The 16,668-nt window shown below is 36.8% G+C and overlaps 1 protein-coding gene across 1 annotated transcript; it reads right to left on the reverse strand.

The window, feature by feature from the left end:
* Positions 1 to 2,715: 2,715 nt before the first annotated feature.
* Positions 2,716 to 4,854, reverse strand: LOC131160421 (ethylene-responsive transcription factor ERF110-like). Its single transcript, XM_058116090.1, has 2 exons — positions 4,198 to 4,854; positions 2,716 to 3,668 (listed from the first exon to the last, which is right to left on the reverse strand). Exons 1-2 carry the CDS (start codon positions 4,604 to 4,606, stop codon positions 2,911 to 2,913), a joined length of 1,167 nt encoding a protein of 388 aa, XP_057972073.1. The 5' UTR covers positions 4,607 to 4,854; the 3' UTR covers positions 2,716 to 2,910.
* Positions 4,855 to 16,668: the final 11,814 nt, after the last annotated feature.

Consider the following 16,668-nt stretch of genomic DNA (forward strand, 5'->3'; position numbering starts at 1 on the left):
ATAATAGTATTATATTAGTCACGGTTCTATAAGTCATTACTAATAATGCATATTAAAAAAAGTCAACAATATTAGTGACTGTTAATTGAAACTGTCACTAATAACGAATTATTAGTGACGATTCTTCTACGCCATCACTAATAATCTTGTATTAGTAACGGTTCTATAAACCATTACTAATAATTGTTTTGTTGACTGGAAAAAGTCAACACTATTAGTGACGGTTTATTAAAATTGTTACTAATGACCAACTATTAGTGATGAATTTGCTAAATCGTCACTAATAATGTTTTTTATTTAAAAAATATAAAAATAATTTATTTAACTATATTAGTAACAGTTTAGAAAAACCATCACTAATAGTCTATTATTAGTGACGGTTTGTGCAAACCGTCAGTAATAGGCTGGTACTAGTAACGGTTTATGGAACCGTCATTAATGATGCATATGTTGACCAAGAAAACTCAACTATATTAGTAACGGTTTATGAGAACCACTACTAACAAGCTATTATTAGCGTTGAAAAGATCAATAGTTTCATTCGCATTTTCTTCTCTCGAATTCCTTCAAAATGACATAGACTATACCATATTACCATAAAGAAATTGAAAGATATCACATCCCTTCATCTCCTTGCAATTCGAGAGGGAGTAAAGAGTGAGTAGAGAGACTTGAGAAGCTCGCTATCAAACCATATATCAAGCCAAAAATAGGATAATATGCCATTGCCAATCTTAATCTTGGCGCACTCCCAAAATTGTTTACTACCTCTAAGGATGTCATTCCATAAACCTCTTATTCCATTTTTATTGCAATCAGGAGGTCCCCAAGAGTTTGGGTAAAAATTATATAAGATGCTAATCACTTTCCTCCATATGTTATTTCTCCCAATACAAAAACGCGAGAGCCATTTTCCCAATAAAGTCGCATTCATACTTTTTTTTTTCCTCCCAATCAAAAAAGAGATACAAAAGCAAGGAAATGATTAACTTAATCACCCTCCCAATTAAGTCTTGAAAAATACATGAAAACTCTTTCCAATCCAGATGTGATAATAAAAAATTGAATCTAGTCTAAAGGTATAAATTTGATAAGCATTTATCAAACACCTAATCTTCCTTGAAAATTCTTTTACTCCTCTCCTTCTAAATTTTCCAACAAATGACTGTCAGAATAGTTGTTTTCATCTTTTCTAAATACTTTTGTTGCCCAATCCTCTGTGTCGGATTGGCTGGTAAAAATTCTTCTATTTAACTTTGTTTTCTTCCTAAGCTCCTTGCCTAGAAATTGTTTCATCAATAATATATCCAGCCTTGTACCTTTTAAAAAAAAATTTATCAAAAGCACATCTCCAGAAAAAATTCCTCTGCAACTTTTCAATCTTCGATAACGTTGGAGGCAATGGGCAACAACAACATGTAATAAATCAAAAGATTGGACAGTACAGCCTTAATAAGAGTGAGCCTTCCCCTGTTGATAGGAATTTAGCTTTCCATTATTCTAACTTTCAGTCCACTTTCTCCAAAATAGGATCCCAAGAGGAGACAACCATTTTTCTTGCTCCCAAAGGAAGGCCCAGATAAGTGGTTGGAAGCCTGTTAAGTTTGCATTTAAGAATGGAGGTCAAGAAGTCAGGATTAACCATTGGACCTTGATCATATGCTCGATTTGGCCACATTAGCTTTAAACTAGAGTTATATAATGTCCTTATTGTTGGGAAAGTAACAAGACAACTAGCAAAACAGATAAATCTTTTCCGAAAATTAAATCCGTGACAAGTTAAAATAACCAACCAACGATAATAATAAATCACACACCACAATAGAAACATCACGATTTTTAACGTGAAAAACCTCTCCAATATGAAGGGTAAAAACCACAGGGGCCTGTAAGACCCAATAAAATTTTCACTATAATAGAAGCAAAAATTATAGCAGTACAATCACCAAAAATGTCAGTACTACAAAATCAGATCCTCCAAAGTTGTGAAACACTCCACCGTCCAAATCGAAGGTCGACAAATCCCAAACGTGCTCTCCAAATTTTAACAAAATCTGATCACAAAGGGCCTTCCAATCGTCGAGTTGATGAAGACTGCACAACACATTAATGTTACCTTATACACTACAACACACACACACACACACACGCTGTTGCGGCGCTCTAATTTTTTCTCCCCTATAGCCGCACTCACATTGCCGCCTCCTTTAATTTGCCCTAATGGGCTTCAAGCATATGGGCTTCTCTGTTTTTTTTTTTTTTCTAACTTATGTGGGTGGGCCAAACACTTATTATCAGCTAGGTCAATTTTTACAATGTATTTTGTACAGGTTCTAGTGATACTTCAAGGTTTAATATAAGTTATCTATATAGCTTTCTGTGACAGCCCCGGCATCACCATGCAAATGCACCATTAACACATTTGCTTATATATTTGCAAGAAAAGTACGTCGACGCCATAACTAATCCTTTGAAAGTGTTTTTAGCTTCATTATAAAAAACATATTGTCACCAAATTAAATAGTCGGTCTGTAATATTTAATAAAACTTGACTTTCCAATCTGATGCCGTAACCTAATTAATTTTTTCCAAAGACCAATAAGATGTAATAACTGTAATACCAGTGAACCACACAAAGAACAAATAATCTGTCCATAAAAAGCTCAATTATTTTTTGTCATTCTTTTTCCTGACGCTCGTGATAAACAACCCAAATAAATAAAAGTTATGGAATCCATTCATATAAAATGAAATATCATCTCTTGTACACGTGCTTCTATTATATTGAAGAACAAAACAGTACAATTAAGAAGATTTAATTTAAGAACCTACAGAAGTAGTAACTTTTTAAAGGGAACTTGCATGATGATGCCACCTCCTAAAACTCACATATAGCCAGCTAGCCAATGATTACTCATAAAATAGAAAAGGAACTTGGTCGCCGGCATTCAGCCAGGATGTCTCCGGAAAACATCCTCCTTCTTCAGAAGGAGCCGGCGGCAGCTGGTCCGCCGAAGAAAACATGGAGAAGGTAGGCGGCACTGAGGAATAAGAATGAGAGTACGAAGAAGGGGGAAGTGAAGAAGAATAAGAAGAAGGGGAAGAAGAAGATGAAGAAGAAGAAGACCCATAAGAAGCAGCCATTTGATGAGGTGACAAAAACATTCCATATTGATGATCAAGAAGCTGACTAGAAGAACTCATAGAGCGCTGCAAATTAGGGCTTCCCTGATGAAGAAGCGACTGAGGATGGACGACGGGCATGGGATCAGAAGAAGTACTGGTGAAGGGATCGAGAAGGATCGAAGGAGGCGGGGCGCCGGAGTACTGGATCGCCGGAGTAGAATTGGCGGACGAGGACGGGAGGACGGCGTTCTCGGGGAAGTTAAGCTTCGCCCTGTTGCCTCTAAATTTTAGAGCTTCGCGGTCGTAGGCTCTGGCCGCAGCTTCGGGGGAGCTAAATGTACCCAACCAAACTCTGGTACACTTGTGAGGATCTCTGATTTCAGCTGCCCATTTGCCCCATGGCCTCTTCCGCACTCCCCTATACTTTCTTTCTACTGTTGGCTCTTCTCTTTCTCCTCCTTCTGTGTAGTTTAGGATACGGAACTTTGGCTGGGGATTCGCTGCTGCGTTAGACGTTTCTGTGGAAAGAATGAATGATCCTTCTGCAAATTACAAGGGGGAGGAAAAGTACATTTTAAGACTCAATTAGCTAGAATGTATTAAGGTTAAAATTAGTAGAACTAGCTGCAAGTGTGAGAGAAAAATAAAATTTGCAGAGAAATTTCAACTAGGCTTTATAGATACCCACTCCACCATACTACGAACATGGAATGCACCAGCAGCTGTGGCACTAATAACTCTTAATGAGATCTCTCTCTCTCTCTCTCTCTCTCTCTCGCTCTCTGTGAAACAACTCATGATGAGAGGGATTAGGTATTTTGAACAGATGGAGAGTGCAAATTAATATATAGATGTATTAAAATGAATATTTATGTTGTGATGGACGAATTAAATACTAGCTAATATGACATATATAATAAACTGGGATGTGCATGCATAATCATAACGATGATGATTTAAAAGAAAGAAAATTAATTCCCAAGGTGAAAATTAAAAATTCTCAGAAGTTAGAACTATGAATTGATTTATTGAAGAAGTGAAAAAATAACTAAGTTAAGCTTAATTAATTACCTCTGTTCAAAGATGAGGACCCTGCAGCGGCAGCGGCAGCTGGTGCAGAGTCATGAGCAGCGGCAAATTCCCCACGGGGAAAAAATCCTTCTTCATTACAGGCCAATATTGACGACGCCGACTTAGTCGTCCCGCCACCTCCACTGCCACGGCGGCCCCTCTTTTGTCCGGCTGAAGATGGTGAGGTGGACGAGGAGAAGGATCCCTTGGTACCATCCACCGTCATGAATTGACTCACCAAATCGTTATCCTCGCCGCCGCACACTACCCGCCTCAGAGCGGACACCATCACCTCCATCTCCCTCTCTCTGGTCATCATCGGCGCAGCCTCCGTCCCACACGCATCTCCGCCGCCGACGGAGTACTCCCACTCCGGAAACATGCCGGCATATTCTCTCAGGTTCTCCATCTCGCTCTCTCTAATTTAAGTCGCGACGAAGTGAGGAGTTATATAATAAGAGCCGCATATGCATGTACTTATAGTATAGGCGCCGACATGGAATTGCAGAGGAGGAGAGCTGCGGTGTATGCAATTAATTTAAAGGAAAAAGACAAGCAGGGCACATATGTTGGAGAAGAATTAAAAATGGTTTCGTTCATCGATAGAATGAATGGATATGCATGGTTTGGCGATTTATATTAATTAGGCAGTGAAGTCGATTGTGGTGGAGATGAATATACATATGTCCAAATGAAGAATGAATTCAGTAGTGCAGAAGGGAATTGAAGGACGAAACCCACTGGCTCGTAATGTAATGAGTCAAAAGCTTCGTGTGAACGGAAGAGGTTTGCACCGACTGGTTTGGAATTGAGCATGAAAGGGCGTGGCCCGCTCCAACTTTTCCGATTCACCGACTCACTGACTCACTGTGTCAGTTTAGAGAGAGAGAGAGAGAGGGGCCGACATCAAATTGTAAAATAAATATCTTTGCTATATTTGGTGGGCTTCATGTCATATTCGGGCCTTTGTGCTGTGCATCCTCGTCCCATCTCGGCTCACGCATAATAGTGTGAATCAATAATAAGATTAATATTTATATCCACTAAAATCTTATAAGACACATAACTCGGCTCACACTAATTCATTTACCTTCTATTTGTTCGGATCCAAGTGCTAATATAGTATCTTGTGATGGATGGGTTTTAAATCTTTTATGAGCAGTTGTTTCTTGTGAGTATTACTACTTAGCACGTAGTGATACAGTGAAATTAATATATTTAATCACAATTATTTTTACCTGACAAACCATATATTTTACTTTATGCTATTATCTAAATCTATAAACTGCTTTTAAAAGATCTATGAATAAGATTAAACATTATAACAACTTATTTTATTTTATTTTAAAATTATATTGAACTAGTCAAACCAGTAATAATCTTAAAAATTAAATACACTAAAGTTTGACCAAAGTGTGGTTAAAAAATGAAACACTAATTCTAAAAAGAAAGGGGGGGGGGTGAGGAAAGGACTTGGAGGAGCCCTTTTTGAGTTGATTTTGTTGAATTAAACTTTTTAAAAATAGAATTAATATAAATACAAGTTTTTTAATTTTTATTTTTATTAAAAAAAAACGTGGATATTGAACACCAATGGACACCGTGTTCAATTGAAGTAGTCAAACGAAACCAATTGACCTGTGAAGTAAGTTGACCAAACAAGGCAATCTTAATTTTGTACTTTGCAAAAAGGGTCTTTGGGCGGTATGAAAGAATCGAAGAGGTTGATGCAGACTGCAAAGGACACAAGTTGGGCATGCAACTAGGTGGGCACGTGGTCGGCACTTGCAGACTCTCCGGCAGTGTTGTAATCTAGGCTCATGCCTTTGATGTTGACACGAGCACATCTCCTATTCAATCAACCACAATTCAATAGGAACCTAGCGTGTGGTTCAGATGGTAGTTCGGGTTACGGGAGTATCTCTTACGAGATCAGGTGTTCAAATCTTTTCAAACTTATTTTTGTCCCTAGATTTCTGAATTTACCATTCCTTTGGAATTATGGGGTCAACTTCAAGAGACGCACGATTGGTCACGTACACCGTAAAACGGACGCGTGGATATTCGGTAAGTAATCCCAAAAAAAAAAAAAAAAAACCACAATTCAATAGGTCAGGCTTTTAGTTAAAGGTAATCTAATATGGTATCAGGCACTATCATTGGATATAAAAGTTGCTCAACCCAAACCCAATTAATCCAAATATTCAAATTCAACACAAAAAATGCGTAAAATCGATCCGCACTATCTAGCCAATTTTGCTAGGTTCGGTGCAAAAATATGTTAGTTCCCATATTCGCGCATACGTACCGACACAGTCTTACATATGCACACATGGGACACACACACTAACATAATGTGGTCTTTAGATGTATGATTATTCATTCTACTTTGTGTATATTAATTTATATATATAAAAAAAAGAGCAAAAATAAATTTCTCCTCGACATATGTAAATTAAAATTTTATTTTTCTAAATCAAATATTTAAAATTTATTAATTATTTTATGCACAACTCACAATAATTAACCCAATTATTAATAATGAAAAATGTGTGTCCCTCACTTCAAAGTAGGCAATTAATTAAGGTGTGACTTTCTACTTAAGGGTTCTCTCCATTTGTCAAGACCTTTCCAACTCAAGCATTTGAAATATAGGAAGGAAATTAAGTAAGGATGTAGATGATGAAAAGGATAAACCTAATGCTGTGGTCAAAACCAGGAAAAGCCATTGTCAAACAACTTGTTTGAATAAAAGTTGTTTACTATAAATTAACAATTTTTAATTCAACCATGCAGTTATATATGCATCATGATCCTCCCTTCAAATTAATAATAATAATAACAATAATAATAATAATAATATTTTTTTTAAGAAAGGATGGTCTTTGAAACCCTTTAAACACTCAATCAATAATAATCATAATATTAATATTAACATAAATATTAATCTTTGATTTTTCATAAATAAGTTATGGGGACGGTGACGTTCTCCCTCAATTTGATGCAACTTGGAGACTCCGAATTAGACTTATCTTTCATTATTAAAATTTTAAAAATAATAATATAATTAATATTATTTCCTCAAGCAACCTGCTTAAGGCTATTCAAATGGAATCTCTATTTTTTTTTTTATAATAATAATAATAATAAAATTTGCTAAAACTTGGTATGTATTAATGTTGACCTACAACTTAAAAATTTAAACTTTTAGGAAACCAGATAATTTCTAGCATAGTATTAGAGCTAGTTATCAAGAAATCTTGGGTTTTAATCTTGCTACTTGAGTTTTTAATTCTATAGTATATAAAAATTATTATATTTTTTTTTTGTAATAAGTATTATTTATTATGTGTTTATTTCTCTCGTGCTATCGTATTGCTTAAACTTTTAGGTAAATGGTAATCAAGCAATATTTTTTTTTTTCGAAACAATAGTATTTGAAACTCTTTGGACGCTCGATCTAATCAATCAAGATAATGAGTCCTCCCATCTACCCTTCTCCACTTAAATACGAAGATGTTATCTCAAATGAAAAATTGTAGCTCCTTAAACACAAACATTGGTCATTTAATCAAAAAAGTGTTAAATTTACCACTAAGCCTTCCCTGAAACATAATCAAATAATATTAATATAAGTCAATATTTTGACCATGCATGCAGGCATGCTTTATCAATGGTCAATCAAAGAAGGAACAGTCCTTCACATTATATTAAAAGCATATTATATTAATATATCTCATGTATCATTTTGAAAATGTCAGTGAGCTAGAACTAAATCTTATTCTTATATATATATATATATATATATATATATATATATATATATATATATATATATATGATATATCCCAAATATTTCACCTACACATGTGCCCAGCATTAATAGGGAAAATCACCTACAAAGTCAATCGCTCGACCAAAGCCATTGACACCAGCCCTATATTGACCAGAGTGATCCATGGCCGCGCTATAATGATTAGAGTGATCCATGTCAAACGCTATAAATGATAGATCTACAATAGTCAAACTTGACTAGTATAATATGGGTACTACGGAGAGGTTAAGGTATCTCATTTTAAACTCATCTTTACTGTTGCTTACAACTTCTCTGGAGCAATCCCTTACTTAGGCATTTGAGTGATCCCCCGGAGTACACCCTGGGTCCTCCAAACTGCGTTTGTTTTCGTCCTTTTCAGGTGATCGGGATCAGAAAGCTCGCCGGAAGTCAGATCGACATTGTATGTGTGTGTGTGTGTGTGTGTATTCAACCAATTAAAGAGGGATTGGGTACCATTAATCACAACAATAAACAAAGAATTTTGAACAAGAAAATTCAAATTTGGCTTTTCTTTGATTTATTATTACTGTCAAGCAATTAAAAACAATTTTTCGCTCTCAAACAATGTAGAAATCAATAATATATAAAGTGGTAAGTGGGTAAGCTTTCAAAAGTAAAGCCTAAGCAAATTATATCATATCTAGTCCCCAAAAGGGTGCAAGCCATGGTATCAAATTAAAGATGCCATCGTAAAAAAGGCACATAAATTAATGGAGGATGAAAGCTTGATATGGGTCTATCTTAATAATATATTGTATCTATTTATCCATCTCCATTTATGTATACATACATACATACATACATACATGCATACATACATATAAACATACATAAAAATTTAAAGAGTAATTAAAAAATGAATTAATCCTATAAAAAAATTAAATAAGAAAATGCATCTTACATGCACATAGAGTATTGTGGTTCAGGTGGTAGTGCGAGCTGCGGGAGTGCCTTTCACGAGGTCAGGTATTCAAACCCTCCCGGACTCGTTTCCGCCCCTGGACTCCTGAATTTACCCTCCCTTTGGAGTTGTGGGGTCAACTTTAAGGGGCGCAAGATTAGTCACGTGGACCGTAAAACGGACGCGTGGATACCCGGTGAGTATTCCAAAAAAGAAAAAAAAAAAATAGTACTATAAAATAGTTATAATTAAACAAATGAAAATGTTGATGGGAGAACTTATTCAACATAAATTTTTTAAAAACAAAAAGTTATATGTGAACACTAGATACTTTGACTACTTATTTTAATTTGAGTTACAGCCCACATGATAATAAAGTATTTTATTCTTAGTGATTGCATGTAGATAAGGGAGATTAGCTCTTTGCTGAGGAGAAAAGTGCTATGAATAATGGAAAAATGTCCTAACTACCTCTATATATATATATATTAGAGGTACATACATGATTACGAAGATAGTTTGAAATACAATTATCATTGTCATGAACCAAAAAAAAATGAATAAAATAAAATTAACTTTTGAAAATTTGACTCTTCTATTTTTATTTTTCTTCTTACTTGCAAAGATTTTGACTTTGTTAATATTGAATGCAACGCATACAGTCCATTACCAAAGGATTGTGAATTTAAAAAAGAATTATCCAAAAGATTGCATGCATGCACAAATTTTATGGAGTGACAGGAGCCCTATAGCTATAACACTACTTGCAAATATTGAATTTAAATTGTGATTATGTATGTGTGGAGAAGTATTCGATTTTAGGTTAGTTTTATTATTGAGAGTATCATTTCTTTTCAAAAATTAAAGAAGTCGAACATTAAAATTTTGAATGAGTTTCAAATTAAACATCAGGGAATTTATGATAGGCCTGAAAAAATTATTTCTTAGGTTAAACCTCCAGTAGGGTGGATAAAACTTAATTGTGATGGGAGTTGTAGGGACAATCCGGGTACTTCAGGAGGTGGAAGAATTATTTGGGATTGTCATGGTATGATAAAAGCAGTTTTTTCAAGTTCTTTTGGCAATAGTACGAATAATAGTGCGGAATTAAAAGCAATCAGGGTAGGAATTCGTTTGTGTAAATGTTTGCGTTATGTTAATGTGATTATTGAAAGTGACTTGCGAATTGTAATTAATTGGTTTCGGAAAGGTAGATGTACTTTGTGGTATTTTGGGAATTTTGGGAGGAGCTCGTGGCAGAGTTAGAAGGAGTGAATGTCATGGTGATGCATCAATATAGGGAAGACAATAATGCGACTGATTTTCTTGCTAAAGAAGGAAAAATGGAAAACAATGTAATTTACGAAAAACAACATCTTCTATCACGTTATCTGAAAGGTATTCTTCGGATGGATAGGTGGGGTATTGTTTCCGTTCGTCGTTAGTTCATCTCTAGAGTTTCGCTTGGTGTATTTCGTTTTTTTTTTGGTTATTTTTATATTTTTATCTCCTTTGTTAGTTATAATTTTGTTTGTCCTAATTTGGTTGGTTGATTTTAGCTTGTAACCACTGTATTCTTCCGCCAAAAGTGAGTGTTTATTAATAAATAAATGGAAGTGTCGCCTTCTTTTACCCAAAAAAAAAAAAAAACTAACTAGTTAAGTGCCCATTTTTTTTACTTATCTTTATAGATAGTTTTATGATGTAGAGTTAACATTTAGTGCCGATAAGTTGACACCCTTTTTTTTTAGGACTAAACAGGGAATTACCCTCAAATAAAGAAAATGAGAAAGTGAATGAATTTAAAATGAGAAAAATTGGTTCTTGAAAATTTTAAGGCTAAAAAATAGAAATTTGGATTTTTAAAGATGAAAATGCAATTTTGAAAATGAAAAAATGAATTTTAAGTTTGGAAAGAATTTAAAAGAAGGAATTTTAATTGGGAGCGAGTGAGGAGATTGAATTTAGAAATTGTAGGCTGAATTTTGAAAAGAAAAAAAAATGAATTTTGAAAAGGAAAAAATAAATTCTAAAGAAAAAAGACTTTTGAAAAAAAAAGTAGTTGAGGGAGCCCGCGTCTGGATTTTCACGCCCTATTTGAGATGAACGTCGTTTTTCTTATTCAGTCGACAAAAAAATAAAGAGGGTTAAAACGACGTCAATGTAGACCCCTGCCACTAAAGCTACCATCCGGCTCCTACAAGAGTTGAGCCACCTCTCCTACACCTCCAACAACCCTATATCACGCAAATCAGCTAGGTCTTCCATTCCTTCTCCTCCCTTTCCCCGAGAGTCCCTAATTTATGAAACAACGACTGGCCATGAAAGAGCACATCAGCCACTACCACTTATATACCCATTGATCCCTTGCAATGCCTAGCGGTCTTTAACCCACCAACTGTGCTTATAAAAGGCCATGCAGCATACTCATAAAAAGCAAGACAAGGACAGAGAAGATGGACATCAAAGAAGAGGAAGGAGAGGAAGGAACACGAGGGCTCCCCTGCTGCATTCCGATCGAACTCTAACCAAGGCATAGGAGCAGAGAGAGAACTAAAAAAAAAAAAAAAAAACGGAGGACAAGGATGGAGAGGAGAGAAGATGCGAAACAAAAGAGAATAACTTGAGCACGAAGACCCTTAATTGAAAAGGCCCCAATCCAGCACCAGTGACACTCCCATCCTTCTAAAACCTGCAGCAACTCTCTCTCTCTCTCTCTCTCTCTACAGCCATGTGTGCATGCAGGTAAAATGTGGCTATATGCATGGGTGAAAGTGTGTTTGTGTGCGAGAAGCCCGATGATGTTAAAATGGAAACGACAAAATATTTATGGTATCTCATAATGGAGCCATTTACCTAAAGACCTGGAATAACGGGAAAAGGTATCTTTGTTGGCGTGAGATAGAAAGGTTCTAGAAGAACCCTTGATTGTAAATCCCTTGTATCAAGGCTTTAATTGTAAATCTCTTGACACAAGGGATAACCTTAATTCTAACCTTAAAATTAGTATATACCAAAAATAGAAATCTTCTTGTATATAACTACCTACTATTCCATGTAATATTCATTGTGAAATAAACACATATTTTTTCCTTGATTTTAACATGGTATCAGAGCTAATTCTGATTCTGTAACCTAGCTTTTTCCCTAACCCTACCAGTGCCTTCTCTGCTGCCGCACCCAACAGAGCCTTGTGCATAGTGATTCTACATTCGTCAAGATTCTGGCCGTCCATTGCTTCAAGGGAAAACTTTATCTCCTGAAGGTCACAATCTAAACCCTCTATAGTGCCTCGACTTCCCAGTTTCCTGGAATCTTGGCACGCTAGGTAGGGACTGATTATTGCTCTTCCATTCCCAACTAATTATTGCTCTTTGATTCCCAATTGATTATTGCTCTTTGATTCCCGACTGATTACTGCTCTTCGATTCCTGACTAAGGACAAAAAGTTGATGTCAGGGATCGCTCGTCGGTAGCCCATTCAAGCCATCTAACGAAGCACATGTTTCACCGCACCTAATAGTGTCTTGCTGCTATTTCTGTGTGCCCAAGCATCCGACGAAATATCTATGTCCCATTCTGCCACACCCAACAGCGTTCTGCTACTTTTTTGTGTGCCCAACCCTCCAATGAAGCGGCCTTTTCTATTGTTGTGGTTTCCCTTTCTGCCACACCCATGGCAGAAACCAACCAACCAAACGACTCTCACTCCACTGCCATCATCCATCTTCCCCCCCCCCCGCCGCCTCGCCGTCCTTGCCTCAACAATCTCAGGCGTGCCCCACGAGTCCTCAGCCTTTCTCCATTGGACCGCTGCCCCTCTTGGTCCTTGGAAGCCTGCGCTGCCTGACGCAATTTGGCTACGCTGCCTAGCTGCGTACCTTCGCCCGAGAGTCCCGAGCTTTTCTGGCTTGGACGATGACCCCCTACGAGTCCTCCTGTCGCGCGTCGCGCCCTCTAGCCCCCTTCAACTCATTCCCTCCTCCTACACAGCCCGAGATACCCTGGCCCTTTTACAGGAGGTTTTCGTCGAGGTACTATTGACGAGTGTAGAAATGTGCTGTAGAGAGTAGGGCGTCATGGACTCGTCGCGGGGAAACGTGTCTCGTCGTGAGAAATTACTCAGGAAGTACCTATTTTCAAGGCTGAAACTCGTCAAATAAGGATGAAGGTTGGTCAGGCTACAACCAACAACGCTTTTGGACTCGTCGACGATGAGTTGTGGCTCGCCGAGAATTACGGCCACAAGTGAAAGATTTCTAAAGGTCAAGCGTTCATTATTGTGAGAGGATAACACCATGCTTTAATATTTTCTTCTCTCCATAAACACGTACCCTTCTGCCTTCTCTCTAGGTTTAGGCCTGGTTTCTAACGCGGTCAACGATCCAAAGCGTCACGCTACCCTAGGAAGTTTCTCTTCAATCGCACGAGAGATCGTGTGGTATGCACCAAGATTGAGGAACCATCCCAAAAATTGGGTAATAGTAATTATTAAAGTTTTTGCTGGTTTGATATTATTGGTGAGGAGAGTGTTGTTAGGAAAGAGTATACTGAAGTTTTGTTGTTGGAAAATGTAAAATTTTAGGATGTTGAGTTGGGGAACACCATGTGCGTAATTTTGGAGTATATTGAGTGCCATGGCCTTCTTAGTAGGTAAGGTAAGGGGACAAACTAAAGTCAATATTTTTCATAAAGTCTATTACCATATACAACATTATTTTCAGAAACTATGTATGTATTAGCCAAGTGTTTGGAAATACTGCAATTGAACAGGAAAAGGGATGTAATGATATTTATCAAGGAACTATGATTAGATCTGGTTTTAAGCTTAAAAAACAGTCTTGACGATACTGCTGTGTAGGAATAAGAATAATTTTCATGAACATTGTAATATATGATATGTGATTTTCCCAAACCAAGGCGTTTTTCTGAGTTTGCAGGGACAACCATGGGAACAGTATAGGACATGTTTAAAGAGTATGGTATGGAAACAGCCGAATAGGGATTCAAAACTATGTATGTTAAAATATGTTGGCGTAAGGGTCGTGGTTTTACATGATATACTATGCTGGTGTAAGGGTCGTGGTTTTACATGATAAATTATATCAGCGTAAGGGCCGAGGTTTTACATGTTATACTATGTTGGCATAAGGGCCGTGATTTATAAGATATAATATACCGACACAAGGGTCGTGATTTACATGATATGTTATGCAAAAAATTTATGAAAATATTATCATGACAAATATTATTATGAAATAGCTATGTATCATTATATGAAACTTATTATATATTATCAAAACCCTGATTGCTTGGTTTAGGCTTTTACGAAGCACAGTACTGTAGCTATGTGTTCATGATCATGTATATGTTAGTACTTTTTGGGTTATGACCCTAAGACACTTTTTGGTCTTTTTGGGATGTGTATATGTATATGACAGGTTTGGTAGAACTCTGGTATTGTGTTGGTTGGATGACTTGATATGTATATGATTTTATGTTTTCCTCTATTTAGGTATCAGGGTTGTATTTCAAGTATATCCCTGGTACCTATGGGTTCGGGTTGATCATGTTTTATTAGATCAACAAGATATCAGGATTATTATATTAAATGTTATTATATATATAAAAAAATTATGGTACAATGGGCAGGTCGTTACAATTTGGTATCAGAACTTAGGTTGTTAGGTTTTATAGACTCTAAAGTGTAGCAAAAACAATACTAGAGTATAGGAAAATGATTTGAGGTTTTGTTCTGCAGTTTAGAGGCAGGACTTCCGTGGTGGTTTCTGTGTCTTTTCTAGAGTGACGATTTCAGAAAAATCATAGTAAACTATTGTCGGGTTGTGCTTCTAAAGAATAGGACTGGATCTTGAATTAAGAAAAGGATGTCAAGATATGGTATTTTGGTTAGATGCGTATTATAATGTTGGCCTAACTGGGCTTTTCAATCTTATTTTGATGATAACAAAATGAAGGATGTTTTAACATGTATTGTTGAGTGGTTTTATTTCAGGACCAAACCAAAGGACACTCATGGTTAATCAGGGAAGTCACGCTGACATCCAGCAATCAAAATGAAAGCTTCTCAAATATATTGAAGAGATAAAAGACAAAATGAAGAGTCTGTTAAGGCTAAGCCGGACTGAAGTGAAGACTAGAACGATGTCAAAGAATGGGCTGCAAGACGTAGTTGCTTAAGGAAGATCATGCTTAGAAGACTATTGTAGTCGTCCAATTCTGCATTATTATTTGTTAAATCGTGACGTTCCTTCCGATACAAAGAGTAGCTATCAGCACTTGAAAAAACCCTTGACAAGTTTTGAAAATTGATATTTCGTTTTCAAGTAAACTAAAATTTTAAAAATCAGAAATAAAAATATTTGAAAAGAGGATAAGTGCCTCCCGCACCAAGCCGCCCATGCGCATGTAGGTCCGTCAGCCAACTGGCCCCCTAACGGTGATGTCTCGACGACGAAACCTTATACAGACGACGGACTTTCTGAAATTAGAATCAGTGCAGCCGACTGACATTCGTGCCTACCCAAGTTGCTGACCATTGAACATGTTCAGTTAGCCGACTGAAATTTTATTGAAACAAAGTTTTGGCAATACAACATTTGTTTCTAGTTCGGTCTGTCAGATCAATGGACCAATATACAAATGTTAACCCAGTCGAGTGAGTAGCCGACTGACTCTACAGAGATCTTGAATTTCAATAACGTATCGGGGAAAACCTCTTCTTTAAGAAGTCTATTAAAGTACCTCATTGCTCAATGAACAAATAATGATATGACATGTAATAAGGATGTTACGCTAAAATACGTTCCTAAAAGCCAACCTGCTCACACTCTTGTGGGGGCAAGGGGGAAATTTTATGAAATTGTGGTAGATGAAAGAAGCTTTGTTCTTATTTGCAATAAGATTTCACAAGTAAGAAAGCACATGGTCACTTCTCAACCGTGATCTTGTACGATTTTCTGATGTTGTTTGGTTGGTTTTGCCGTATGCTAAGTTCCTTTAACTGGTATAGCAACTTGCTATGTGTTTGAGAGTGTGTTGTACGCAGAGTTTATTATGTATGTGTCGTTGTGATTGAGTCTAGGAATTGTTGGTCGTTGGCCTAGAGGACTTGGGGATATGCTTAGAGAGGTGCGGCTCAAGCCTCTTTGAAGGATCTTTCGTGACCGAGGAATGAGGGATATCAGATTAGAGCGGCGGGCTCTAACTTACTGAAGGGGAGTGTGTAAATGTGTTGTTTCGCCGGTAAAGGAAACTAGTTTTCGTGAATCCTTTGGTGGTTTGCACAAAGGCTTCAGAGATGGAGTCGGCTGTGGTATAACACGACCGCAATATCGTAAAAATCGTAGGTTAGCTATCTCAACTCTCTCGTTCTTTGATCTTATTTTAGTGTATATTATATAACTGCCTAGATGTTTTTAAATTCCTTATCCTAAAACACTCGTGAACTTGCTACTACGAAACCTATAAGGTTTATTGTTGATTGGGATTGCGACGACACCGTAAGGAGTATATTGGGTTGAGCCTTCTTTGTGGAAACGTACGGGAGTCAGTGATTGGTGACACCCTCAACGATTCCCTTTTTTTTAACTGAAGGATTTAGTATGTGTCTACCACACATTGGAAAGGTAGTTTGTGGATGCACACTCCTCATGTTGATAACGAACAGTCAAATCATTAAACTAAGACGAGTAGTAAACATACAAGACAC

The sequence above is a fragment of the Malania oleifera genome, chromosome 7 (genome assembly GCF_029873635.1).
Source record: "Malania oleifera isolate guangnan ecotype guangnan chromosome 7, ASM2987363v1, whole genome shotgun sequence".
NCBI lineage: Eukaryota > Viridiplantae > Streptophyta > Magnoliopsida > Santalales > Ximeniaceae > Malania > Malania oleifera.

Bases quoted from the DNA above. Each gene is read 5' to 3' on its own strand.
- LOC131160421 (XM_058116090.1), bottom strand. From the start codon at position 4,606: ATGGAGAACCTGAGAGAATATGCCGGCATGTTTCCGGAGTGGGAGTAC. The intron at 3,669-4,197 runs GTAATTAATTAA...TGTAATTTGCAG, and splicing joins GTCCTCATCTTTGAACAGAG to AAGGATCATTCATTCTTTCC.